General features: G+C 46.8%; 1 protein-coding gene and 1 pseudogene across 2 annotated transcripts in view; both read right to left on the bottom strand.

Moving 5' to 3' along the window:
- Window positions 1-14,097: 14,097 nt before the first annotated feature.
- On the bottom strand, window positions 14,098-14,351 carry LOC121454547 (annotated as a pseudogene).
- Window positions 14,352-16,448: 2,097 nt separating this feature from the next.
- Window positions 16,449-27,077, bottom strand: part of Arhgap19 (Rho GTPase activating protein 19) — a 46,381-nt gene continuing 35,752 nt past the window's right edge. For both annotated transcript variants that reach the window (XM_041662133.1, XM_041662134.1), the window contains 3 exons: window positions 22,571-22,681; window positions 21,720-21,798; window positions 16,449-19,648 (listed from right to left, as the gene is read on the bottom strand). In XM_041662133.1, the coding sequence (XP_041518067.1) occupies window positions 19,638-19,648; window positions 21,720-21,798; window positions 22,571-22,681 (201 nt within the window). In that variant the 3' untranslated portion in view covers window positions 16,449-19,637. The remainder of the gene's footprint in view (window positions 19,649-21,719; window positions 21,799-22,570; window positions 22,682-27,077) is intronic.

The following is a 27,077-nucleotide window of genomic DNA, read 5'->3' as shown; positions in this document are numbered from 1 at the left end:
GGCCGCCAATTAATCACCGTACTTTCGCTGTGGCGCTCAGCTTCAGAACCAATTCAATCGGTGCTCCAAATGGTTGAGCTTTGATACGGAGCCGGCCGGCTGTCCCTCATGCCTACCGAGTGTGTTCACTGCATAGCAATGCTCCAGTGCACAGATGGCACCTGCAGTGGCGGCCTCGGATTATACCAGGTGACGATAGCATAGCCACGCCAGTTTGTACAATCTGATTTCACACAGCAGGATCCCTTGTCAACGCTCGTCATTAAGCAACAGGTGCCTGTGCCTTCCTTCAGTAAGAGGTTTGATGGAGGTGCACGGTTGGCCTTGTTCACGCAGCTGTGCTTTGAGGAAGCAGAGAATCCACTCCCAGGCTCCTGGCGGCTTCCCTGAAGCCCAGGTTCAGGCCCCAGGAGGAAATGGCCCCTCAAGTGCAGACTGAGAAGTGGCAGAGGAACAGCCTAAGGGACACTCGACTGAGAAGAACCCTCAGCAGGGAGTGCCTCAGCCCACAGGGAGCCCAGAGCAGGGTACAGCTAGACTGGGCTACCCTGGAACAAACCAGGTTTTCTCTCCTGACAGTGGAGAAGGAAGAGGTGAAACACTCCCCTGCAGTCAGGGTGTGACACTTTGGCTTGTCCAAGGTCTGGTGATGTCACAGCTGGGAGCAGCAGCTCCCAGCTTCTGGCATTTTCTCAGTGATGGTTGCACCTTCTTCTGCTAAAGCTTCAAGGTTCACAAGCTCTTCCCATTCACAAGAACAAGGGGTCTGGGCAAAGCAGGAGGTCTCCTCCACCCCACTTTTTTTAGTTGTAGTTGGTTGGTTAGTTGGTTTTTGTTTTTAGGTAAAGTCTCATCCTTAGGCTGGCCTCAAACTCTCCATGTAGCTGAGACTGATCTTGAACTGCCAATCTCTTGCCTCTACCTCCTGAGTGCTGAGGTCACAGGCAGGGTCCCTGCTGGTGCTAGAGCCCACTGTCTTCTGCACACTAGACAACACCCAACCAGTTGAGCTACATCCCCAGCTTGCCCCTCCTTTAAAATAAGAAAACTGAAGCTCAGCGAAGCAAGTAACTCATGAACACCTTAAGGATGCCATGAGGTTAAAGATGCAAACCCAAGTCTTCCTGATCCCCAAAGTTCACATTCCTTCTCCAATGCAGGATTATAAACCCCGCCACCCTGCCAGTCAGGTGAAAGGGTAAGGAGATCACTCCCGGACACTGACAGACAGACTTCTGCTTTCTCAAGAAGCAGTTAGAGCAGGGGTTCTCAACCTGTGGGTCACGACCACCCTTTGGGGTCCTACCACCCTTTCACAGGGGTCACCTAAGACCATCAGAAAACACAAATATTGGGGCTGGAGAGATGGCTCAGTGGCTAAGAGCACTGGCTGCTCTTCCAAAGGTCCTGAGTTCAACTCCCAGCAACCACATGGTGGCTCACAACCATCCAAGATGAGATCTAATGCCCTCTTCCAGCCTGCAGGCATATACAACACTGTATACATAATAAATAAATATTTAAAAAAGAAAAAGAAAACACAAATATTTACATTACAATTCAAAACAGCAAAGTTATAGTTATGAAGTAGCAAGGAAAATAACTATGGTTGGGAGTCACCACAACATGAGGAACTGTATTAAAGGGTCTCAGCATTGGGAAGGTTGAAAACCACTGTTTTAGAGGGTGCCCAAGTCCTTTGAGGCATACTGGAAATTGTCCCCGCAAGCCCTCTGCTGTGAGCTCTTTGCCAGTCTTTGCAAGTCCTTTGCCTTCATAAAATTATTTTTGTTGGCCGGGTATGGGATGCACACCTTTAATCCCAGAACTTGGGAGGCAGAGGCAGGAGGATGACAAGTTCCAGGCCAGAGTGGACTACATAATGAGACCTCATTTAAAACACACACACACAGACATACACACACATCAAATATTCTGAGATACAAGGCAGGGAGATGGCTCAGTGGATAAAGGTGCTTGCTGTACAGATATGAGATAAAGATATGAGTTCAAATCTTTAGCCTCCACATAAAGACCCAGGTATGGAGGCTACATTTGTAATCCCAGCACTAGGGGACAAAAACAAACATATCCCAGGAGCTCTCTGCCTACCAGTCTAAATGAAGTGATGAGCTCCAGGTTCAGTGAGAAACTTTGGCAAAAGTGGGTAACATGATTAAAGAAGACAGCCCAACACCCCCCTGCCTCCACATGCACACGAATGGGCAAGCATACTCACAAACGTATACACAGGCATATACCTGCACACACACACACACACACACACACACACATTCTTAGGCATAAACCTGCATGCACACACACATATTCTTAGGCATATACCTGCGTGCACACACACACACATTCTTAGGCATATACCTGCATACACACACACACATTCTTAGGCATAAACCTGCATGCACACACACATATTCTTAGGCATATACCTGCACACACACACACACACACATTCTTAGGCATATACCTGCATACACACACACACATTCTTAGGCATAAACCTGCATGCACACACACGTATACACAAGAGTACACCTGCACGCGTGCACACATATACATAGGCATAAACCTCATGCACACATATGTATACACAGGCTAATACCTGCGCGCGCACACACACACACATATACACAGGTGTATATGTACACGTGTGCACACACGTATACACTGGCATACACCTACACACACACATGTATACACAGGCGTATACTTACATGAGCACACACGTATACACAGGCATACACTTACATGCACACACACATTTACACTGGCATAAACCTACATGCACACATACGTATACACAGGCTTATACCTACATGCACACAAACATATACACAGGCATACACCTCCATGCACACACACAAACGTATACACAGATGTATACTTACACACACGCAAACGTATACACAGGCATACACCTCCATGCACACACACAAACGTATACACAGGCGTGCACCTACCGAACATTAGCTGGGGGGGGGGGGGCATTGGTTCTAACATGGCTTCTCTCCAGTGGCCAAACTGTCAAAGAGCTTTTTGCAGCTAATTAACAAAGGCAGAATGATCAAATTAGAACAACACCATTTAGAACGCACCAGTTAATTAATGGCTGTAGGCCCTGAGCATCAGCAACTGTGAGCCTCCCTCCTCCACCCTCCACATGCACAGTAACAAGACAGTATGTCCCTTTTGATTAAAGAGAACACCACCACCTCAAGTTGCAAAAAATAATCAAAACCAGACACTGATGACGCCTCTAAAAATATAGGCAGAGGACATGCTGAGCTCGCCATTAATAAAACCCAGGATTGGGGACAGCTACCAACCAAAAGACCGGTATTCTCCAAGAGACGTTAGAAGTGGGAAGGCAGAGCTTTGCATAATGAGAGGCTCAAAAGATACATCAAGCTAAAGCGTATGTGGACACAAGCTGAGTTCATAGGCGCGTTCTTCACAAGAGCCCAGAGTGCCTCGTGTCCCGGAGCAGGGGGATGAAGAACGAAGTCTGGGAAGCACAGACAGCTTAACGTCATCCCAGCAACACAAAAGCGGGGAATTCTGGCACAAGGTGCACTGTGGATGGACTCTTAAAGGACAGGGTGCTGCATGAAATAAGTCAGCCATACAAAAACCAGAGCTGTGTTTGTCCGCTCCCACCGCAATCCCAGCACTCGGGAGGTGGCTCTCTGTGAGTTTGAGAAGGCACTCGTGGGTGATAAAATCATAAATAAATGTAGAGAAGTGATTCCCATAAAAGCCCAGAGGGGAGTTAGTTGGTGTGGAGGAAAAGGAGAAGGCCAGGGAGGCTTCTTAGCTGTCATTTCCTGATCAGGGTGCTCCCTGGCCACCATGATTTCCTGACCAGGATGCTCCCTGGCCACTTTCAGTAACTCAGTAGCTGTGCATGAGTCTTCAGCAATTTTTCAAATCATCCCAAATGCAATTAAAAAGTAAGAAAAAATAAAACTGGAAAGAAAACACAATAGGCAGGTACAGTGGCCCGTGCCTGCAATCCCAGCTTTCAGGAAGAAGAGGCAGGAGAATCAGGAGTTCAAGGTCCTCTTCAGCTACTTAGGAAGTTTGCAGCCAGTCTGGGCTAGATGATTCCCGTCTTGACTTAAAGAGGGTATAGAGGGAGCTACTGTGATCCCCTCAACAACCACATTCTGAGGAAACAGGCCATTTATATGGATTAACAGAAGGATTAGGAGTGGAGGACCGAGGCTGAGTCAGCTCCCCCATCCTTTCCCTCTGGGCTCTTACAAAGCCTTCTGCTATACCTTTCCACCTTGGGCCTGGACCCAAGGTGCCATGAGTACCTGTACAGCCCACCTCCATCTCTAGGGACATTCTCATAGAGCTAGCACCACTGAGCTCTGCCTGGGGTCACACCAGAGCATAACAACCCAGGGGCTCACTACAGGAACACAGCAAAGAACGACTGGGAAGCCCTGTTGCCAGCCGTCAAATCCCATTTTCTGAACCCCAAACTCTCTAATGGGAACTCATCTGCCATCCTTCTGCTACCCTAATACGTTGTCACAAGGTCAGGGTTAGGAGAGCCTTCTGGGAGGAAGAATGTCCCAAAAGGCACAGAGTCCCTGGCGTCCACAAAAAGAAGCGCCCAGCAGTGAATGTTGATGCTAGATGCAAATCTGGGCTGCACCCTGACCTCAGGAAGATGCTCTATGAGATCCCGAGCCTCAGTTTCCCCAAGTGTAAAGTGGGACTCTCTCGAAGCTGTCATGGGTCTTAGCTTGGGGTAAGTCACCAGTAATTGTTATGGCATTGACCGGACACTATCACCGGAGCTCAGGGTGCAGAGAGCCTGTCTGGCACGTGCTAGTGGCTTCTATCTTCAGTCAAGACAGGACAGGGCAGCAGATGACAAGCTCCAAGAATGTAGAGTCAGGATTGCTCAAAGAGGCTTCAGTCTCACACTGTGGGTGGCCCTCTGGCGAGAGACACCCAGAGACTAAACACCACAGTGGAAAGCAGTCAGCTATCCCTCCATTGCACCCCTTACCCCTCCACCCTAGCCCTACTATGTACTACTTTGGGGGTCTCTGGAGCCCCGCCACTCTACCTACCCCCTCTCTCTTCATCCTGAACATCTTGAACTGCTCCGAGCCTCTAACCAGCTGGGTTGGACCTAGACCAGAATGTTCAAGACAGGCATTCAAGCCTAGCTCCCTGGTCCTCCACTGAGGGATCAGGGCCCCTCTTTAGCACCCCCTCACCCCCATCCCTGTCAAGTCAGTGGCTGGACACCTGACCAAGACCTAAAATTATCCTTAAAGACACAAGTCTCCATCAACTGAAGCACTTCCCTCCTTTGCTCACTGCTCCGGCCACACGGTGCCGGAAGGCTCACAAGGCAAGCCCTGCGAAGTGGCTGGGGACCTTGGTGAATAAATGTGGCCAGCACAGCCCAACTGCCACTTTCCCCGTCCTCCTTTCCCCTTGCTAACCAATTTTGTTCAGTTCCCCTCCCTGGCACGATTTTTTAATGATTTATCTTATTATTATTTTTGATGCGTATGAGTGTTTTATTCAGTGTGTGTCTGAGCACCATGTGCATGTCTGATACTCTTGGAGGTCAGAAGCAAGAGCTGGCTTCCCTCAAACTGGGTTTTGGACAGTTGTGAGCCACCACGTGGGTGCTGGGAATTGAACCTGGGTCCCCTGTAAGAACAAACACTCATAGCCACTGAGCCATCGCTCTACCCCTGACCCTGTAGCATCTTTTTTGATCACTCTAAGCCATTTTAGGATGCTGCTCCATTCTCCCTCAATTCTCTGAGTTGGAAGGGGTGTGTGTGTGCAGTTCTGGACAGTGAGCCAGGTCTCCGTGTCTGCTGGAGACTCTTAGGAGGGACACAGGAGTAAACACCCCTCCTCGGGCTCACGCTATGTCACATGACGCCTGGATCTAGGGAAGCCCTCTAATGACTCTGAAAAAATGAATGACATCCTGAGACCACAGAGCTGAAGACAGGAGGAACCTAAGGACTGGCGAGTGGCTCAGGAAATAAAACACTTGCTGCCAAATTCAACAACCTGAGTTCCGTGCCTGGAACTCAAATAACGGCTCAACAAAGTTTTGTCCTCTGACCTCCACACACATGTTGTGGCTTGGACACACACTGACTCCCACACAGACTAATAATCCAAACAAACAAACAAACAAACAAAAACCTAAGACTCCAGTGACATTGCAGAGCTTTATGAATTCACTGTCCTGGACTTGTGCCACCCCTGGCCTTCTTGGGACAGTCAGTGGTTAAAGACTTCATTTTTTAAGCTGATCTGAGTGACCAAAAGCCACCTACAAAACCAAGAGAGGTAGGTAGTTCACACTTGCTGAGCATTGTGACCTGTCAGTCACAGCCTTTGGTGCCCACCCATTACTCCCCATCCCCACCCCAGGAACTGGGGAGAAGTCCCTCAAGGTACAGCCTAGGATGTGAGGATTGCAGGTGAAAAAAAGACTTGCCCGCACATACCAAGAAGCCAGTGCTGCAGGGAATAAAACCCAGGTCTGTGGCTCCAGGCCAGCCTTCTCCTTCACTGTGTGTGAATGTGCCAGCTGCTCATGGCTTCTCAGACAGGGCTCTCACTTCAAAGCTCGAGAAGTCAAGGAATGACTATATCCAGGAACTCAGGCTCAGTCAATCCGCCACGTCCACCTGTTCTTGCCCCTTTTCTTCTTGCTAATGTGACTATGTTTTCAGGCTAGCTACCCCATGAAGGTAGAATCATGGCCACCAGACGCTATGGTTTCATACCCAATAGCTAGGACTCAAAAAGAACAGGGATTCCCCCACCCCCGACCCTTTCCCCAGTTTGCGGTTCACTGGCCAATCCTGGATCCTATTCTGCCTCCTCCAGCTAACCACTATGAGTCTGAACTGGGCACGGCTTCCTGGCTCTGTGACAAGTCAACCTCTGTGATCCCTCGTGCCTAACCCCATAAGCCATAGGGACCATGTTTCTACTTCATGGTCCCTTGAGCTCATTCCTTTATCCAGAGAGCACTGGGTGCAGACTTACTACGCACAGGGCAATATGCTGAGTATCAGGTACAGAACAGAACAAAGCAGCCGGGTTCCTGACCTTGAGGCATGTTCACCCTGGCTCTAACAAGATAGTCAAACAGACATCACAAAAAACAAATATGGAGAGAGAGAGAGAGAGAGAGAGAGAGAGAGAGAGAACAGCTAGTAATGGTGGTTTATGCCTATTAGTCCCAATACTCGAGGAGGGTCCAAGAGTTCAGGGCCAGCCTGGGCTACATGTGAGACTTTGTGTAAAACAAAAAAGATATGTCAAGCCACAATAAGTGCCATGAAGGAAAAGTGTGTTGAGTGGAGATGAAGAAAGGGGATTCAGATTACAATGGGAAACATTTAAAAGCCTAACTGGGCTCTGCGCCGGAACAGCATTCAGCATTCAGTCCTAGAGGCTGATGCTCGAGCTCCTGCCCACCACTGTCTGCCCCCAACCCCACCATCTCGTCCCCCCACTACCCAGCCTCCCCCCACCATCTACCCCACCCCCGAGAGCGATTTCCAGAAAGGAGAAGAACAGGTTGACTCTGCTCCATCCTGGGGATGGTGGAAATGTGTGAGGACCGCACATCTTGAGACAGCAGACATCTAGCCTACATGGACCCTAGAACCTTCCCTGGCTCAAGAGTCAAGCCATCAAAGAAAGGGAGAGGGCTTCATGTTGGATGTGGTGGTGTATGCTTTAAATCCCAGCATTCACTAGGCAGAGGAAGGCAGATCTCCGAGTTTGCAGCCAGTCTGGTGGACTGAGCAAGTTCCAGGGCAGCGAGAGCTACACAGAGAAACCTTGTCTCAAAAAACTAAAGAGAAAGAGAGAAGGGAAGGAGGGAGGGAGAGAGAGAGAGGGAAAGAGAAGGAGGGGGAGAGAGCTCGCATTGGGAAAAATCCAGTGCCAAGCAGCTTTCTGTATTTTGTCTGCCTTTGCCAAGCTCCCTTCTCCTTGGCAAAGGTCCCCAAACATACAGACCAGGCCTGGTACCAGATTGGCCCCAGGTGGCCAGACTGTATCATCACTTCCTAGTGACTGCCTCTGGAGGGACCACGGGCAAAACTGAGGTGTGAGGATGTGGAATACTCCATCCCCACCAGCCCTCTGGGGATCCCCCACACCCCCGCACAGGAGCCTAGGAGCCACAGTGTTGGACCACTGCCACCAACTCTGATCTTACCCTGTGGCCCCATGCGGACTCCACTCAAGCCCTCAGGACCCAGTGGCACCCATCTGGTTGCCACAGCCCCATGCCTACCTTCCCACAGAGGGGCTACATGCATTCATGTCCTCTTGTGGGGAACATCAAAAACTCCTGGGTCTGGAAAATCAAAACCAGTTCCCTGGTGCTGCCACCATGCCCCCACCTACCATTTGCAACCGTGTGTTCTCAGCAAGCCAAGTTTATGATGCAAGGTTTGCCAGTATGTGATACACTTTTGGCAAGCACGTCCCTTCCTGTGCATTCATTTCCCTACGCTGGGCTCTGTGGTGCAATAGCGAGCTGCAGACGCGGTTCCAGCCTTCAGGAAGGTCCTGGCTTAGGAGGCAACTGTAAATGAACGGAACTATTCGCCGGAGTTGCTATTAGCAACCGCAGTGAGGGAAACCTATGGGATGCAGAGGGCAGATGGCCGCCTTAGCCTGACCTCGGTGAACGAGTGAGTGGAGCTTGGGGAGAGCTTCCCCCACGGAGAAGCTGAGGCCACAGGGGCCTCTGAACCCAGGGTCTGAAGGCCTAGCTGCAAGGTGGCATAGAGAAAGGAGGTGAGCTGGTAGGGTCAGCCAGCAGGAGAGCTTAGAAGTGTGGAAGGGACCAGAGCATGAGAGCAGGGACTCAAACACGGCAGGAGCCCTCTGCAAAGAATGAAGATCATGAGAGCCGTTCTAGGGATTACAGGGTTTCCTACTGAGCTGAAGCCTGGGCAGTGAGCCTCACTAACTTGCCTTTCCTCAGAGTGTTAAAAAATATAAGAACTGAATAGATGGGTTCCTGAGTTCAGACTGCAGCTTCCTCTTAGTAAGCCGGAAGCATCCACAGTTCTAGAACTTTCTGCCTAGCCTTGAACCAGTCTTCGTCTGTTCAGGTATGACTTCCTAGTACAGCCTTCTACCCCAGCTTAACAGGGGTAGCATCCTTCTAAGGCCTTCATCCACTTGCTGAGCCCTCCATGAGCCAGGCCTGCGAGATGGCAAGGCAAGAAGACCCCAATCCTGCCAGGAAGGAGCCCACCTCTGCAAACACACGCATAGAAGCCAGAGCAAGGTGATCGTGGCTCCAAGACAGATTTGTCCAAGCTGCAATGGAATCCCACTGGTGGAGCTAAGACCACTGCCTGGAAGAGGGAAGCCTGCTTGGGGAGGATCTTTTGATCTAGGTCTTGATGAAACTGGACCTGACACATTCTTCAGACTCAAGCAGTACTGCCTCTCCCCACATGCTCCTTGGCCATTTCTACCCTTTTCTTTGGACGGGGTAAGAATCACAGGGTCTTGCTATGTGACTCAGGCTGTTTGCAAACCCATGACTCTCCTGCCTCAGTCTCCAGCATGCTGGGACCGCTGCACCACCACCATGCCTGGCCGTTTCCACTTGTATCTCTTCCCTGAAGGAACATCTGCTTAGATCCTTTGCCCACTTTTGTATATTTTAAATTTTATTTTAATTTTTTTTGTTTTTGTTTTGTTTTGTTTTGTTTTTTGAGACAGGGTTTCCCTGTGGTTTTGGAGCCTGTCCTGGAACTAGCTCTTGTAGACCAGGCTGGTCTCGAACTCACAGAGATCCGCCTGCCTCTGCCTCCCGAGTGCTGGGATTAAAGGCGTTCGCCACCACCGCCCAGCTTTTATTTTAATTTTTTGGGTTTTTTTGAGACAAGGTTTCTCTGTAACTTTGGAGCCTGTCCTGGAACTAGCTCTTTTAGACCAGGCTGGTCTTGAACTCACAGAGATTATTTTCTGTGATTATTAAATTTATAAGAGTTCTTTGCCCACTCAGGATGCCCTCCTTTGATATATGACTTGCAAACACTTGATCTGTTTTGTGGGTCTGCCATATCCTTTTACATCTTTTCAATCTGGTATACGCATAGATGTTTTAGTTTTGCCGATAGCCACAAAAGAAAGTGAACATGGACAGCTGCACATACATGAACACATGTGCACGCACAAAGAAAGAAGCAGGAACAGGTGAAATTTGTTTTAAGGAAGGTATTTCATTTAACCTAATATATCTGAAACTTTATTCTTTCAACATGCAACATGTAGTCAAAGTTAAAACTGTTTCTTTGGTACTAACTTCAGAAGTAGACACTCAAACATAGCCCGCATCGGCTATGATACAACATACACAGGCTTTCACATCCATCCTCCAGCTTCCACTCAATATACCCCACGGTGCAGCTATCGCTTGTGCATGCTCTTCTTCCTCTTTCTCAGAGGGGACAGACGATGTGTAGAGTCCCCAGAGTCACTGTGTCGCGCTCTGGCAGTGGTCACAGTCTCCAGCTCTGAGGCTTCAGTTGTCACAGACCCCCTTGAGGGCATCTGTAAGGTTAACATACAGAGAGAACAGAGGGCGAAGGTCTGCAAGCCTGGCCCCAAATCCCCAGTTTCTGTCTTCTTTCCCAGCTCCAGGCTCCCCTGCTCCTCCAACACACCACTGACAGGGCTCGATCCCTAGCTCCAACCTGGCCAGCGGTAGTCTTCCATGACCTTCTGGCACTGTTGTGGAAACTCTGAGCAGTACCCTATCATTGCTGGGCTCTCTCTTCCGACTGTTCAGGGCAGTCTGCCCTTGACTCAGAGGCAGCACGAGTCCGTGTGGCTAAGCACAGCCTCCACAGAAATGTGTGTGTCCCCGATAGACATATTCCCCCATCAGAACAAGACCCGCAAGGCAGCAGAGCTACAATCTCTCAGGTAGAAGAATCCACCCAGAGAGTGAGATAGTAACTTAACAGCAAGGGGAGCCGCTCTGAACCTACCCTTTGATTTCCCATGGTGGGAACAGTGAGTCTCCAAGCACATACTGCATCCTGTAAAACAGAACTCGGCTTTTCCAGGCCAACTGGTACCAGCAGCCACTCTTCCATCAGTGGTTCCACGACACCCTCAGGCTGTTTCTGGGATAGGGGCATGTGGTCAAGCTAGTAAATCTGCAAAAGCACCAATCTGTTGCTGAACGGGGCGGCTCTGAAATGAGATCCCTGGTCAGAACCATGTTGTGTGGAACAGCATGCTGGTGAGGCACTCCGCGAGTACCCAGATGGGCTGGCAGAAGTATTTCAGACGGGATAGCAAATAAACACCTCTCTCACTAGGACAAACCATGTTCCCTCCATGATGGAAGGGGGCCAGTGTGACCAGCCTGCCAGCAGAGGGCTGGCTGCCTGGCCCCTCTCCACCACGACCTTCTAAACCACCTGCGAGACACTTTCCTGCCTTTTCCCACCCAGGCAGTTCCTTTTCTGAGGGCCTCCTCTGGGCCCAGCAGCAATAGGTAAGTCTTCAGTCTCGAACCAGCTTAGCAAGAGTCAAGCGCCCAGGCTCAGAAGTTTGAGTCTATGCTGAGCTGGCTGTAACTGCTGCCACTTCTCAAGAGACACCGAGGCCGGGCTTCCAGCCCCCACTGCTGGACTGGACTCCTCAGACAGGAGAGAACTTTGCTTCTCCAGGCTGTTTCCTCATTATCGATACAGAATGGAAACGCAAGGGGAGCCTTGGCCAGCGACGCTTCATTGCTGTTCTTTTTTGTGTTCACCCTCCCCATTGGTGACCTCATCTGGTCCCTCTGCTCCCCTAAAACAATTCCTCTTCTGTTTTCCACTATTACATCTTAATACGTAAGCTTTAAATTTGCACATTTAATTTTTTGCCTTTTAGTAAAATGTCTTCTGCGAGAATATTAGCCTGTAAGACAGGAAGAAACAGGTGTTTTATTCCTAGACTAAAGTTCTCTCTCTCTCTCTCTCTCTCTCTCTCTCTCTCTCTCTCTCTCTCTGTGTGTGTGTGTGTGTGTGTGTGTGTGTGTGTGTGTGTGTGTGCGCGCGTGCACACGTGCACATGCACACTCACAACACTGATGTGACCAGAGGACAACTTGTGGGAGCTGGCTCACTCCCTCCGCCATGTGGATCCTGGAATGACAGCTCATCTGCTCTAGACTAATTTTTTAATGCTCTGGGATCTTTTTAACCCACGTCACTTCTGTCTAAAATAAGCCAAAGACAAGAAGATTTAAGGGGCGTCTCCCCCCTTTCCACCGCTTACTGCCTAATGCATTGAGTAAAAGGTCACTTCCGCCATCTTGTGGCTAAAACGGTGATTACAGACACACAAGACAACTTTATCCCGAGGCAACATGTAGCTTATTGAGTGACCGCTGGAAATTAAATGTGGGCTTTCTGAATTGAGATATAATGCCTGTGCAAATGTACGCTAGATCTTGAAGACTCAGTATGGGGGAAAAGTTAAAACATCTAACAGTTGTTTCTACTGACTAGACATTTTGAGATGGACGAAGGAAGCAGGGCCATAATACTACCTGTAAGCCCAGGGTTGACTGCACTACAGGTCTGCGGGGGGGGGGGGGGGGGGGACACGGGACAGTTCTCTAGCTCCCAAGGTAGCACCTCCCCTGTGACACGGGATATCAAATGCCTGAGGTGCAGTGGGTGCTCAGATTTTTTTTTAAAAAAAAGGTGCTATTCCTCCCCTCAGAACTGAGGACTAGCAGGGTCTCCAACTGATTAGCATCCCTCATAGTTGGAGAGCAGCTCAGTCCGGGCCCTGCCCACCCCCACTCTGTGCCCACTGTGCTTACTGCACAGGACACCCGCTCATAGCTGCTCTTCCTCTGCTGTCCCCATGTCACCCTGCCCACACTTGCCTTCTTCCCCATGATCCTCCTCTCCCTTGGTAGCCTTTAGTAGACCCCGCCACTGGACACAAAAGTACCCAGGTACTGCTTCCCCTACATCCACACCTCTAAGTGTGGTCCCTGGAACAATCTGTTCATCTGGGAACTGGTTAAAAATGACTGTTTGGAGCTTCAGACATCCTAGGCCAGGAACTCCTGGAGCTTCACCCAACCATGTTTCAGGAAGTGCTTCAGCTGGCTTCTGCTGCTCTGCACCCCTGCATGCTAGCCCCACCCCTACCACTTCTTGTGCTGAGGGCCTGCTCCATTCCCTTCCACCCATCTCCAGCAACTGTGAAGACTGGCCTGTCCTGATTCCCCTGCACCTCCGCATCCATGGCAACCCTCACCAACTTAGGAGCTAACTTCCCATGTTTCTGTCACAAATGCAGACTGACTGTTTCTCATGTTTATCCATCCATTTCTTTTTTTTTTAAACTTATTTATTGTGTATACAGTGTTGGCACCAGATATCCTTGTAGATGGCTGTGTGCCACCATGTGGTTGCTGGGAATTGAACTCAGGACTGATCTAGAAGAACAGCCAGTGTTCTTAACCTCTGAGCCATCTCGCCAGCCCCTCCAGTCATTTCTCAATGCACTTTAAGTGGAGGGTGCTTCTCTTGCATGCATGTTTGTGCACCATGGGCCTGCCTGGTGCCTGTGGAAGCCAGAGAGGACATCAGAGCACCTGGGACTGGAGTTACAGACAGTTGTGAACTGCCATTGTGGGTGCTGGGGCTCAAATCGGTGTCCTCCAGAAGAGCAGTCAATGCTCTTAACTAATAAGCCGTCTCTCCAGCCTCTCAATTATTTTGACATTAATATAAAATAGTTTATTCTGGTCCTAAACAACCTATAAGTTCAAACATAATACATAAGGCCAGTTTCCACTATACATTCTATGAAGCAGTCCTCTTTCCATTCGTGCTGGACCCCTTTATAGAGCGGTGGCGTTTACTTTCAAGTTGACATTCCCCCACAGCAGCCACTGCTCACGGGCACAGCACAATGTAGGGGTGAAACTGAATAGATCTTTTTTTTTTTTTTTATCCTAAATGTGTTTATTGGGATGGTTCCCACTCATCTCGAATCCGGTGCTTTTCAGTGCTGCTTCCTCCTGAAGGAGCATCCTTCTGCCAGTCTTGCTTTCCCGCCTGTAGGCTGACAGAGGACAGGGGAGCACCGACACACAAGACTACCGTCTGTGCATGGCTAAAGGCTGTGGTGATTCTATAGCATCCTGGGCACTTCACATCCATAAAGTAGGAATTGGGGCTCTGCACCAGGTGCTTTTACTTGTGTTTCCTCTTTTCCTCCTCTGGAGAGGGATGAAGGAGATCCTTTGTGAGAGGCATGTTCTTGTAGAGAGGTCGTCACTGCCAGAAAGCACTGAATAGATCTAAAAAAAAAAAAAGCCAGGCGATGGTAGCACATGCGCCTTCAATCCCAGCACTCAGGAGCTCAGGAGGCAAAGGCGGGTGGACCTCTGTGAGTTCAAGGCCAGACTGGTCTACAGAGTGAGTTCCAAAGTTATACAGAGAACCTATTTTTTTGGGGGGGGGTGACACGATATTTGCACAGTGGAGTCAGTGGAGTTTCCCAGTCACCCATGGGTCGGGTCACATCACACACACACACACAGCACACATAGGTGTGAAGCACTCCAAAAGCCTATGAGGAATGAAGAAATGGCCCCTGCTTTTCTCTTGCTTTCTGTCCTCAGTGATGCCATCTGGCAGGGCTGAAGCTTCCTGTCTGGACTCATCTTCCCTGTGTATGCTGCATGTGTGTGCATGTGTGTGCACGAGTCAGAAGGTGCCCACATCTGTGCACATGCAGAGCTAGAGGATGTCGTCGGGCATCCTGCTCTAACGCTCCACTCTGTGCCCTTGAGGAGGGGCTCTCACTGAGCCTGGACCTCACCATTTGTCCACCCTGCCTCAGCACTGTGACTGCAGCCGCCCAGTGGACACTGACTTTATGTAGGTGCAGGGATCTGAACTCAGTTCCTCATGTGCGTACAGCCAGCGCTCTCACCCACTGAGCCCTCTCCCCGGCTCTGCTCTTCTGATGCTTACATCCAAGCACCTATATTTATGACCCCCTTCTAGACACTGTAATACATGCAGTCACATGCCGTGGGTGACATGAACAAGAAACTGTATGCAAGTGTGGTCCTAAGAGTATCACAGAGCTGGAACCCCCACTGTCATCAACAGAGCGGTGTGCTACATATCTGCGATGGTGCTTATGGAAAATGACTGACCCTGCCACCTGCTACAAGTGCGCCCCATACAATTATGAACAATACACACTGGTTCCTGGCAGTAAACAGCCACATTACTGCTTTACCACTTACTATGCTATACTTTTTATCATTATTTTAGGGAGGACTCCTCTATTTATAGAAAAAAAAAACTTTCTGTAGGGCATCCTCACATCCTGTTTACTGTATCTCCTGAGGCCACATATGTAAGTACACTCTATGATGTCACACAACAGCAAGATTGTGTAATAATGCATTTTTCAGAATGTATTCTTGTCAACAAACAATGCGTGTCGTTTCATATCACACTTTATTTCAGGCTATTTCTACCCCCAGGCACTGCCATAGATATTAGTCAAGCACGGTGACTGCGACTGTCTCGAGTACAAACTGAAGTCTGTAACTGCCATAGCCGTCAAGTCCAGAGAGCCCCAGCTGGGTCAGTGTGTGCACCGATGTCTTCCGAGTTGGTCTGAACTAGCTCTTTTCAGCACGCTGGCCATGATGGTTTCCTTTCCCTCTTTTACTCACAGATTTGGTTTGCCTGAGTTAACCACTCCTTAAAAACAAGCACAAAGAGTAAAAACTATCTATTTCTAGACATTTTAAAAGGAAGATGGGTGTACCTTGTAAAGCGGAATCTGTTGGGACATACAGTTCAAAGCTACTGTTCCCCACAATATGGAATATTGTGACAGTAATTTAGAAAACTTGTTCTCCTCAAGGAACAGGCCACCTACCCTAGAGCTCAAAGTTTTGTTGTTTTTGGTTTGGTCTGGTTTTTGAGACAGGGTCTATTATGTAGCCCTGGCTGTCCTCCAGGACCAGGCTAGCCTCAGACTCACATAGATCCACCTGCCTCTGTTTCCCAAGTGCTGGGATTAAAGGTGGGTGCCACCATGCCTAGCCTCAACTTTGTTTTATGTTTAAATGACCTTGCTTATGTAATCCAGACTGGCCTCAGCTCACAATCTCTGGCCTCTGCCTCCCAAATACCAGGATTAGAGGTGTGTGCCACCTCATCTAGTCAAATCTCCATCACTAAGGACCCACTCCTCCTGAACCCTCCCCCACCCCAGGAAACACACCAAAGAAGAGCACTTTGCAGAGGTTTCATGTCCCATAGAATAAGAAGCCACCTCTCTTCAAAGTAATGTCAGCCAAGAGACCAGTCAGAACACACAGATAGGAAACAGAAATTTAATTTCAGAATATTACATAGATATAAAAACAATATATTTGGCTGTTTCTTTATAATTACATATATATATGCAAAATAACCAAAAGTAACAAACAGGTGCAACCTTCTCTTAAGAAACCTTTTGGGGGTCAAGTGAGCGAGCGCATGGCAAGCACAGGCAAGCCTTGCTGAAAGGCCCTGGGTGAGAGAATGCCTTCTCTACAGCCCACTGGTCCACGCATGTCAGAGGTTCTTTAGCTTGGGCTATGGCCTCATGTACTCCAGTTTCCATGGTGACACAAGCACTCAGGCTATTTATCCTCCATCTCCTTATTAGCTCACCTCCATCAACTGCACACTGCTCTCAGCATTAGCTGTTAGTAAAGCCTGCTTTTGACAATGAGTCTGCCATGGGTGCTTCTTCAGCAATCCTGACTGCTCTAGGAGGACCTTCCAAGTGAAGCACGTTCTGTGTGGAGGGTCAACTGTGGCTTCCCTCAGAACTCAACAGTCATGCCTCTATAACGTCTGGAGCTTGGTACAATCAATGTCTCCCAATTCTCGTTTCCTTCACAGTGGGTATGAGTTGGGGAAGGGGAGGTTCAAACCTGATTATTGATCTCAGTGAGAAAATACACTTCTGTGAAAGATTAGGTAAAGGCTCAGCCTCCACTCATTCACCCAGTGCAGATCCAAATCCAACATGATCTATCTCTTCATTCTTGTGGCCCTCTGTCAAATATACTAGCCTATGTTGACACAACATCAAAGCCTGTGGTAAAATTAACCCCAAAAAGAAAGGAAAAGTACTTCCAAAGAGATTGCTCCAACAATAAAAAGTAAACACAACAAACATCTTTTAAGACACAGGTTAGGTTAGCTGGGCAGTAGTGGCACGTGCCTTTCTTTAATCCCCGGCAGAGGCAGGAGAACTCTGAGGTCAAGGCCAGCCTGGTCTAGAGAGCGAGTTCTAGGACAGTCAAGGCTACATAGAGAAACCCTGCCTAAAGAACAAAAACAAAAAACAAAAAACAAACAAACAACAACAACAACAAAAGATATATGTTAAAAACCTTAGTTAAATACTGGCTCAAAAACAGCAAGTGTACGCCCCGTCAGAAGGGCAATAGCAATCTTCCGGAGCAATGATGGAGCTTTTATCTGAGGTTCCCAGAAGACACCACAGGATTAGAACAGCCACATAGTACAAGACACAGGAGTCTATGCTATTCCTCAAGTTTATTCTGCACTGGATCACAGCTTCAGAAGAAGAAAAATGACCTATAATACCCTTAAAGCAAGAGAATAACTAAGCCAATAAATAAATAAAATACACATTCCCAAATACACATGGTAGCTGCCCAAGAGGCCAGCAATTGAAAAGCATGTGCATGGGGTAAACCCTCTCACCACCTCACCCAGACCACCCCAATCACTCACACTCGACTCCTCGGTCCTGCTCGCTCTCTAACAGAGCCAAACTCCTGCAGGCACCAAGGCACTGCTCGGCTCTCCGCCCAGTGCCACAGCACAGCACGGTGGAACACACTTCAAGGAAGCTTCATGCTGGGAAGAGCTTCTTTGATTCGGTAATACAAAAGGATTTCTGTTTGACCTCACTATATACCTAACACAAGAAATTTATTTAAAAAAAAAAATAAACCTTTTCTTAGTAACAACAAAAAGAGTCAAACAGAAACCTAGACAAATGAACTTGTTAATGAAATCTTTAAGGATGACCTAAACTCGTTTCGAGAAAGAAACTTAAACACCTCCACTGTTCCCAAACTATCCAGCAGGAAAGCCAATTACCACATTTCCCTTTACCATTGCTACTACAGCAACAGAATAAACAGAATAGGATGGAAGAGGCTGACAGACAGACACGAAGTCAGCCTCTGCTACCCTGAAGGTGGCTCTCATTTCAACAGTAACACAGCATTTTCAATTGTCTATCACTAAGTTGGCAAACCGTATTTTGCTGTGTACCTGGATCCCCACAGTGGGGTGAGGATGGTTGTACAGTTCTGCAGAGTCAGCCTGTACCTCAACATCACCTTCCACCTGATGCTCACTGGGCAGTGGCTCCTGTGCCCATCCTGACAGAGGGGCAGAGAGCAACTGTTCTAGATGACTGGGGGAACACCACAACTGCTCCTGTGGGGGCTCTTCTATTCCATATGGGCCCTGCAGAGACTGCTATGTATGTCTTTCCTGGTTCCAAGTTGCTCTCAGGAGACAGTTGAGTGGCGTATTTGATACCTAGGAATGTGTGACAGGATCCTACCAAGGCCAACCAGTCCCTCATGGCATGACTTCAGAGTCTCTACCACATGCAGATTGCAGCAAGCTCTATGGATCAGTTCGTGGCTCTTCTCAAGCCCCAGGAGTCTGCCACAGAGGTGTCAGTGGAACCAGAGATATTCAGGTGAGAGGATACTAATGCAGAAAGCAAGTTAACAACCACACAACCATTCTCAGATCACTGAGGGGAAGACAGTGAGGCATGGGGGTACAGTTCAGTAGCTGAAATCTGTTAAAATATACTGTATTGAATTCTTTTTCATTGCCAGGTCAAATCCCCTAAATTAGACATAAGAAATAATAGAATGTCTAGGAAAGCTGTAAATTCTTTGAACATAATAAGATACAGAGATTTCTCAAGCTCAAAATGAAAAGGGGTCAAAGGCATTTAACTTAAAATCCATGTAGGCTGTGAATCTAAATGATGGCTTTTAAAACAAGTAAATAAACAGTCACTTCCTCACTACTAACAACACAGAGAAAAGTCCCAAATACCAGTTAATATATAACAGTCCACTATGACTGACAGTGCTTTTAAAACATATTACTAGCTATTAAACATAAAATTTCCCATTCTTAAGAAGAAGAAACAGAACCGACCCCAGCACACTGATTAAGCATAGCTGCCCACCTACTGCACTGTGTAAGCTGGTAGGTGTCGAGTGGCTTCCTCATATTAAAAACAAACACAGAGAACAGAGCATTCTCTCAGAGGCACAGCTTCAGAGACATCCAGTGAGTGGGTTAGAGGTATCAGTCGGTCATGGTTTGATTGGCTTTCACAATTCAAAATGCAGGGAGCAAGCTGCAAGCTTCACTGGGAACAAAAGTAACACCTGTCCCACTGAAGAGAACTTCACTGTGGACAACAGGGGAACTCTAGCTGACCCTTCAGAGGAATCCTAGGTTAAAACAGAAATAAGAGGATTAGACATTAATTAAAACATTCATTTTTTTAAAAATACCCCATCTAAAAGCTACAGAATCTACACTTAGAATTTTCTCTACATTTAGGATTAAATATGTGAGAATGTGACCCTCCACCAAGTAAACATCATCGAGTCTGCTTGGTCTAACCCCAGTTTGTTACGTCTTCTTAGTGACAGCAGCAGTCATCACTCAGTAGGGGCACCTATGATGACGGCTGTTGCCCCCAGTTCCTGTGTACATTGTGTACATCTCGTCTATCCTAACAGCTGCCTATATGGAGAAGGTAGTACACTGTCATTTCACAGATGCAGAACCTGCAGCCCACAGAAGCTAACCTGTCCCAGGATAGAAAGCTATCAAACACTAACATGGAGAGCTGACCCAAGTCTAAGTGAACATGGAGCTTGTACTATTACCAGCACTGCCCTGCTCACCAGAGAATGTTTACTACAACCAAGAGCAGCAAGCCACTGACACTACTGACACAAAGAGAAGAGCAAAAGGACTGAGGGCAGTCGGGTGTGCTTGCACATGTGTTCGCAGGACTAGGGCTGAACCCAGGGCACTGTATATTCTAGGCAGGTACTTTAACTGATATTATAGATCCTTAAGTCTGACCCTTGCCTCCTCAGACCAGATGCAGAGATATGACAATACAGATGAAGTAAATACCATAAATCATAGTCAGTGCCCATACTTTAGAAGTGCTGATAAGAGTTCAACGGCTCAGTTAGCCAGACAAGGCCTCAAAGAGGACAGGGAGGGAAGGTTCAGCTGGCCTTTAAAGAATTTGACTACTAAAAATAATGCCCCTTGAAGAGTGGGGGCTCTATCATGTGTTTTCATGTGGGATAATGTTGCCCCATATCCCAAAGGGACCCTGGTAATAACTGGAGGAGTTTTCAGTTATAACTGAGGGCAGGATGCTAGTAGCATCTGCTGAATCAAAGCTGCTAGATATCACCAGTGCACAAGGCAGCTCCACACAAGGAATTATGACCCAAAGTGTCAACAGTGGCCAGAATAAGAAGTGCTTTGCTAAACAGAAGACACTGCACTATCTTCTTCTGGAGGTGATTTCAGCATCAGTATCAAGAACAGCTAGGATTGTATACATTGTCCTATAAGAGAGATACATGGCAGACAGGCCCTGAATTGCAAGTGAGGAGACTAGAGAGTTCAGACCTAAAGATGCTTTTTTGGGAATGAGCTGTGAAAGCAGATCAAGGAGCTAAAGATGCAAAATGCAAGAGAGAAGAGTGGAGAACTTAATTCAATTAGCCAAAAACAAGCCAGATGTGGTGCTATAAAATCCTATATAATGCCTAAAATCCCAGCTACTCAGAGGGCAGAAGAAGATCATAAGCTTAAGACCAACCTGGAAAACCTAAAAGAAATCATGTCTCAGATCTCCTGAGTAAATTGGGAGCATGGGGACCTTGGGAGAGGGTTGAAGGGGAGAGGAGAAGCAGGGAGGGGAGCAGAGAAAAATGTAGAGCACAATAAAAATCAATAAAGTTTTTAAAAAAAGAAAGAAAGAAATCATGTCTCAGAAAAGGAAGAAAAGCTGGGCAGTGGTAGCGCATACCTTTAATCCCAGCACTTGGGAGGCAGAGGCAGGCGGATCTCTGAATTCAAGGCCAGCCTGGTCTACAGAGTGAGTTCCAGGACAGCCAAGGAAATACAAAGAAACCCTGTCTTAAAGAAAGAAAGAAAAGAAAAACTTTGGTGACCAGGTCTAAAGTCTGCACATAAGAGCAAGGTGACTTGAGCGGACTCTCAGCATGGCCGTTCTCAGCCTCACACAGCATTTGGACTTATCCCACCCGGTTTAACATATATTGATGTGTGGGACCTGTCTGTCCAGTAGGTCTGTATTTGAAACAGTCCCTCAGTACCTAAGGGCAGTGCTAAGTAGAACAACCATCCAAATTCCCTCTGACTACAGTTACAGCACCTTGGCCATTCCAAACAAGAAACGCTGCTGACAGAAAACAGACAAGAATGCTTTCAGTAAGAGCAGAGGACAACCACAACAATTACCTTTTCTCCCCTCTTTCTTCCCCTCAGACCATTTCAATCTTGTTGGTGTCATTGTGACAGTTGGAGAGCCAGAAAAGAACTGTAATGAGAAAACTGTACAGTGGCTTAAATGATCAAATATCAGGGCCTCTTTACAGAGACGTAAGTATACCTCGCTAATCTTAACTGGCTATTCTTAGCTTAATAAAATAGCCTAGGCGCATTTTCTTGATTAATGATTGATGTAGAAGGTTACAGGCACTGTGGGGATGTCTCCCTGAGCAGATAGTCCTAGGTTCTACATAAAAAAGAAGAAAGAGAGAGAGAGAGAGAGAAGCTTAGAGAGCCATGGGGACAAGCCAGTATCCATGGCCTCTTGCATTCCTGCAATGACATCCCTCCATCATGGACTGTACACTGTAAGCTAAATAAATAAACCCTTTGTTTCCTGAGTTTTGGTCAGTGCTTATCATAGCATCAAAACACACATTAATAATACACATGCTATATCTTTCTTGAACTCAAAACATATCAAATGGCTGGGCAGTGGTGGCATACACCTTTAATCCCGGCAGGCGGATCTCTGTGAGTTCGAGGTCAGCCTGGTCTACAAGAGCTAGTTCTAGGACAGGCACAAAGCTACAGAGAAACCTTGTCTCGAAAGAAACAAAGAAAGAAAGGAAGGAAGGAAGGAAGGAAGGAAGGAAGGAAGGAAGGAGAAAAAAGAAAAAAAACATATCAAATGATTTGGTGAAAGCCAACAGAAAAGGCCCTAAGCACCACTGACTGAGCCAGAGACTCATAACAGAACAAGCGCCAGCCTGCTAGCCTCCTCCTTTCCACAAAAGGACAGGGAAAGAATGTGTTCTTACCAAGCTCATATTTTCTTTGCTGACTCTCTTCCGTTCACCCATGGCCACAGCCTCTGGAGTAGGGGACTTGTTTTTCTTTTCCGACATCATCTGATTGCCCAGGACTTTGCGCTGATTTAGAAACAGAAAATATTTTGTTCATGAGCATTTACTCTTTTTAGCTGTAATGATCTTCAAAACTACAACTTCCTCAATTAAAAAAAAAATCCTGGTAACTTCAGCACAGACTCATGCCATGTCATACAAAGGAATGGAAGACATATAGCAAACAATGAGAACTGTTTCTCTGGGTGATTTAACCTACCTAATATTAACTAATAGCAGTATACCTGTGAGCTTGAAAGAACTACCAGTCACTCTTGAGGGTTGAGCTTTTTTGGAGGTGTGGGGCTTGTGGAAAATGTGTTCTCTCTAGTAGCTGTTAAGGGTCCCTTCCTCTCTCCACTAAGGAAACACAGACTGGGTCCTCTAGGATTCTGCTTCTCTGTCCTTCCTCACACATGACTAGTAAATGTCCAGAAATTATTCTAAGAGTTTCTAATACAGCCATAAAAGGCCCCAGGCCTTCTCGGGGGGAGGGGGGAGGTCACATGACCACTGACCCACATTAAGAATATAAGGTGTTCAGAGCAGCCTGGAAGCTGATGTGACCTGCTGCAGCAGCTCATGATATCTTAGAGAAGCCCCTTTCTTGCCTGAAGAAGAAATCTGAATTTCAAAACAAGAATATCATCAAAACTAAAGCACTAAAGGAAAAAAATACTAAACAGAACTAAAAAACTAAAGCATTAAACTCTACATTATAACTATCAACAGCGGGGTTCAGAATAGTCTGATGTGATCAGTTATTTACATGACATACCCCAGAGGAAAACCTTCTTCCAAAATAAGGCTGATGCAGAACCCACTACCAGACACACCTCTGTAAAACTAGAAAAAAGCAAATTTCTAAAAGTCTTAATTTTTTTTAGACTTTTATTTTTATTGGTGTGTGTGCATGCACACGCACATGTGAGATCTCAGCCTCAGAGGGCAGCAACATCAGATGCCCTGAAGCTGGCATTGTGGGCGGTGGAAAACTGCCCAAGGTGGGTGCTGGGAACTGAGCTCTGGTCCTCTGGAAGTGCAGCAGTTCTCCTATCTGCTGAGCCATCTCTCTAGCCTCCAAAGTTTTGTGATTGTAGTGAGATTACTTTGTAAATATTCAATCTGAATGTCGTATCTCTACATTAACTAAGAACCCAGAAACCCGACTACTAGTAAGCTTTGAAGAGTGTGTCTAATAACAAGACAGTCAAGTATTATCTTATTGAATGGCCTTAGTAATTACCTGCATTGGCAAAACCAGTCGACAGGTGTTTTTAAAGGTTTATTTGAAATGCTAGGGATTTGTGTATTCTAGACACATGTACTGCCGCCAAGCATTCCTCTACCTTGTCAAGCTTTCCGAAGTGTGAATAGGTTTTGCTAGCTATACCCTTCCTGACTGACTGCTGTTCCTGATCATCCCAGGCCAGAATGTAAAAGCTCCTTTAAAATAAAACTTTACCTCTATATGTCCATTAAGTCATACTACTATTAAAAGAGTCTGTCACTTTAAAAAAAAAAAAAAAAAAGATTATTAAATATTAAATAGCTATTTTTTAAAAGAAACCAAATAGCTAAAGTGCATGTGTGCATGTGCACGTGCACGCTCACACATACACACACACGCACACGCACACACACGCTAGAAAAATAAGGCCTTCAGAGGGAAGGAATCACCTGAGGATGCTGAACTGGGAATGCCAGGATCCACAGACTACCTATAAAGCTTCCAGGGAATTTTCAAAAGGGCACTCTGAGTTGGATCTACCATGTGCAACACCCCAATACCACTCACAAATAAAAATGTTTAGAGGTCTAGAATCCATTCTCCATCCTCATGAATGGGCCAGTGGCCTGTGGGACGTGACACTTGCTGCTGGCCAGTTTCCTTTGCTCTCCACAATGGAGTGAAAAGGTAGATTGTGGGACAGGAGACAGCATTTGCACATCACCTCTCTGGTTAGGAGATAAACTTCACTGCAGAGCTACTGAGCAACTACTGAGTCTCTTCATTCATAATGAAAACACCTTGCCCCTCTGTTTTATAAAATTTGCTAGTATAACATCTGTGTTTAAAGCTGTTGTTCTGGGGTTGGAATGTAGCTCAATGACAGAGAGCTTCCTCACATGTATGAGGCCCTGAATCCAGCTGATAATGCCACCAAAAAAAGAAAAAGAAAAAATAACGTTCTAAAGTGTTTTATCTTAATAACTTATGAAGTTCAAGTACTCCCTTAGTAAAGAGGTAAGCAATAGTCAATAACAACACCTACATTTCAAGCAATAACTACCAATACCCTGTCTCAAAAAGCACTACAATCAAGTTTACGACCTTACCCATTTCAGTGGCATTACTACAGTCACAGTGCCATAAAACACAGCCAGCTCACCCATTCGCAAACTATTCCTCCTAGGCAAAAGATAACGCCTCATTCCCTCTTTACCTCTGGCCACAGGTAGTCACAAATCATTTCCTGTCTCCATGACTTGACCACTTTAGTACCTCAAATCAGCAGAACTGTACAGCATTCGGCCTTTAGTGACTGGCTTATATAATTCAGGGCCCAGCACAGTGAGGAGTGCATCAGACTCTCCTTCCAGTCTAAGGATAAACAACCTTCCAGCCGGGCGGTGGTGGCGCACGCCTTTAATCCCAGCACTCGGGAGGCAGAGGCAGGCGGATCTCTGGGAGTTCGAGGCCAGCCTGGTCTACAAGAGCTAGTTCCAGGACAGGCACCAAAGCTACAGAGAAACCCTGTCTCGAAAAACCAAAAAAAAAAAAAAAAAAAAAAAAAACAACCTTCCACTGTCTCTACACTTTGCATCTTCAGTCCTTCAATGGACAGTGAGCCTGCTTCCACTTGTGGCCACTGTAAATGATGTTTCCGCGAACACTGGCATATAGATAACTCCCCAGACCCGCTTTCAATTCATTGGTATATACACAGATTTGAAATTGCTGGATCAAGAAGTAATTCTGCTGTTGATTTCCCGAGACCGTCGTACTGTTTCCCCCAACAGCTTTGCCTAGCAGTAGTGTACAGGGTTTTTTTGTTGTTTTTTTTTTAATATTTATTTATTTATTACGTATGCAATATTCTGTCTGTGTATATGCCTGCAGGGCAGAAGAGGGCACCACATATCATTACAGATGGTTGTGAGCCACCATGTGGTTGCTGGGAATTGAACTCAGGACCTTTGGAAGAGCAGGCAGTGCTCCTAACCTCTGAGCCATCTCTCCAGCCCTCATGTACAGGGTTTTTATTTCCCTACATCCTCATCAACATTTTTGACTTTGTTTGGGGCAGCAGTCATCCTGGGTGTGAAGTGCACAGCACTGTGGGTTTGCTTTACATGCCCTAAATGATTATGGAGATGAGCAGCTTCTCCTGTCTTTCTTGGTCATGTGTGTGTCTAGAGAGAAATGTCTATTCAGGTTATTTGCCTGTTTTATAATGAGCTTAGATTTTCAGCAATCCTGAGCTACACAAGTTCCTTCTATTTTCTGGATACTGGATATTATGTCCTGACCAGAGAGGTGACGTGCAAACGCTGTCTCCTGTCCCACAAGCTGCCTTCTCACTCCATTGTGGAGAACAAAGGAAACTGGCCAGCAGCAAGTATCACATCCCACAGGCCACTGGCCCATCCGTGAGGATGGAGAATGGAGTCTAGACCTCTGCAAAATATAAAAAGGATCAAAAGGAGGGCTAAATGAAATTGCAACTGCTAAGGACCAGCAAAAAGGGGAGAAAATTAAAAAGCACACATTTGTTAGAGAAAAAAATGTTGTTTTAGTCAAAATGCTCCTTGATATTTGTAGAATTATATACTTTAACAATGTTAAAACAATTTTTTCAAGAAAAGTAGAAGTAAGAATAGAGCTAGTCGCTCTGGATTAGCAGCTTTAGTTAGGCATGGAAATAGAGCTCTGTGACCAAATCACCTACTGCCACCTGATGGCAACATTCACTAACTGCACTCATGTTTAGTCGTCTGCACATGGGGACAGCAGCAACAACACAGAAATATATTTTCTATTTGTTCTAAAAACAAGATTTCTAATAATTCTGATGCATGGAAAGAGACTAAAACAGCAATGAAATCATTAATTTCACCAAAATTAAAGATATCAAAATCCACTGAGGTATTAGAAAATCCATTTGTCCAACAATTTCCTTAGTCCTCAGCTTGCTCACTTCCCGACACATGCAGCAAACTGCATAAAGAAGTGTATAGTGTGGCTGAGCAGTGGTGGTGGCACACACCTTTAATCCCAGCACTCCCGAGGTAGAGGCAGGTGCAAGGACAGCCTGGTCTACAGAGGGATTCCAGGATGGCCAGGGCTGTGACACAGAGAAACCCTATGGGGGGGTGGGTGGGGAGATAAAGTGTGAAGCAGGAAGCCAAATTCCCATCC

The sequence above is a fragment of the Microtus oregoni genome, unplaced genomic scaffold, assembly GCF_018167655.1.
Source record: "Microtus oregoni isolate MIOR12 unplaced genomic scaffold, Mior012 000012F_ref0000307, whole genome shotgun sequence".
Lineage (NCBI taxonomy): Eukaryota > Metazoa > Chordata > Mammalia > Rodentia > Cricetidae > Microtus > Microtus oregoni.
This window is presented reverse-complemented; position numbering and strand designations above follow the sequence as displayed.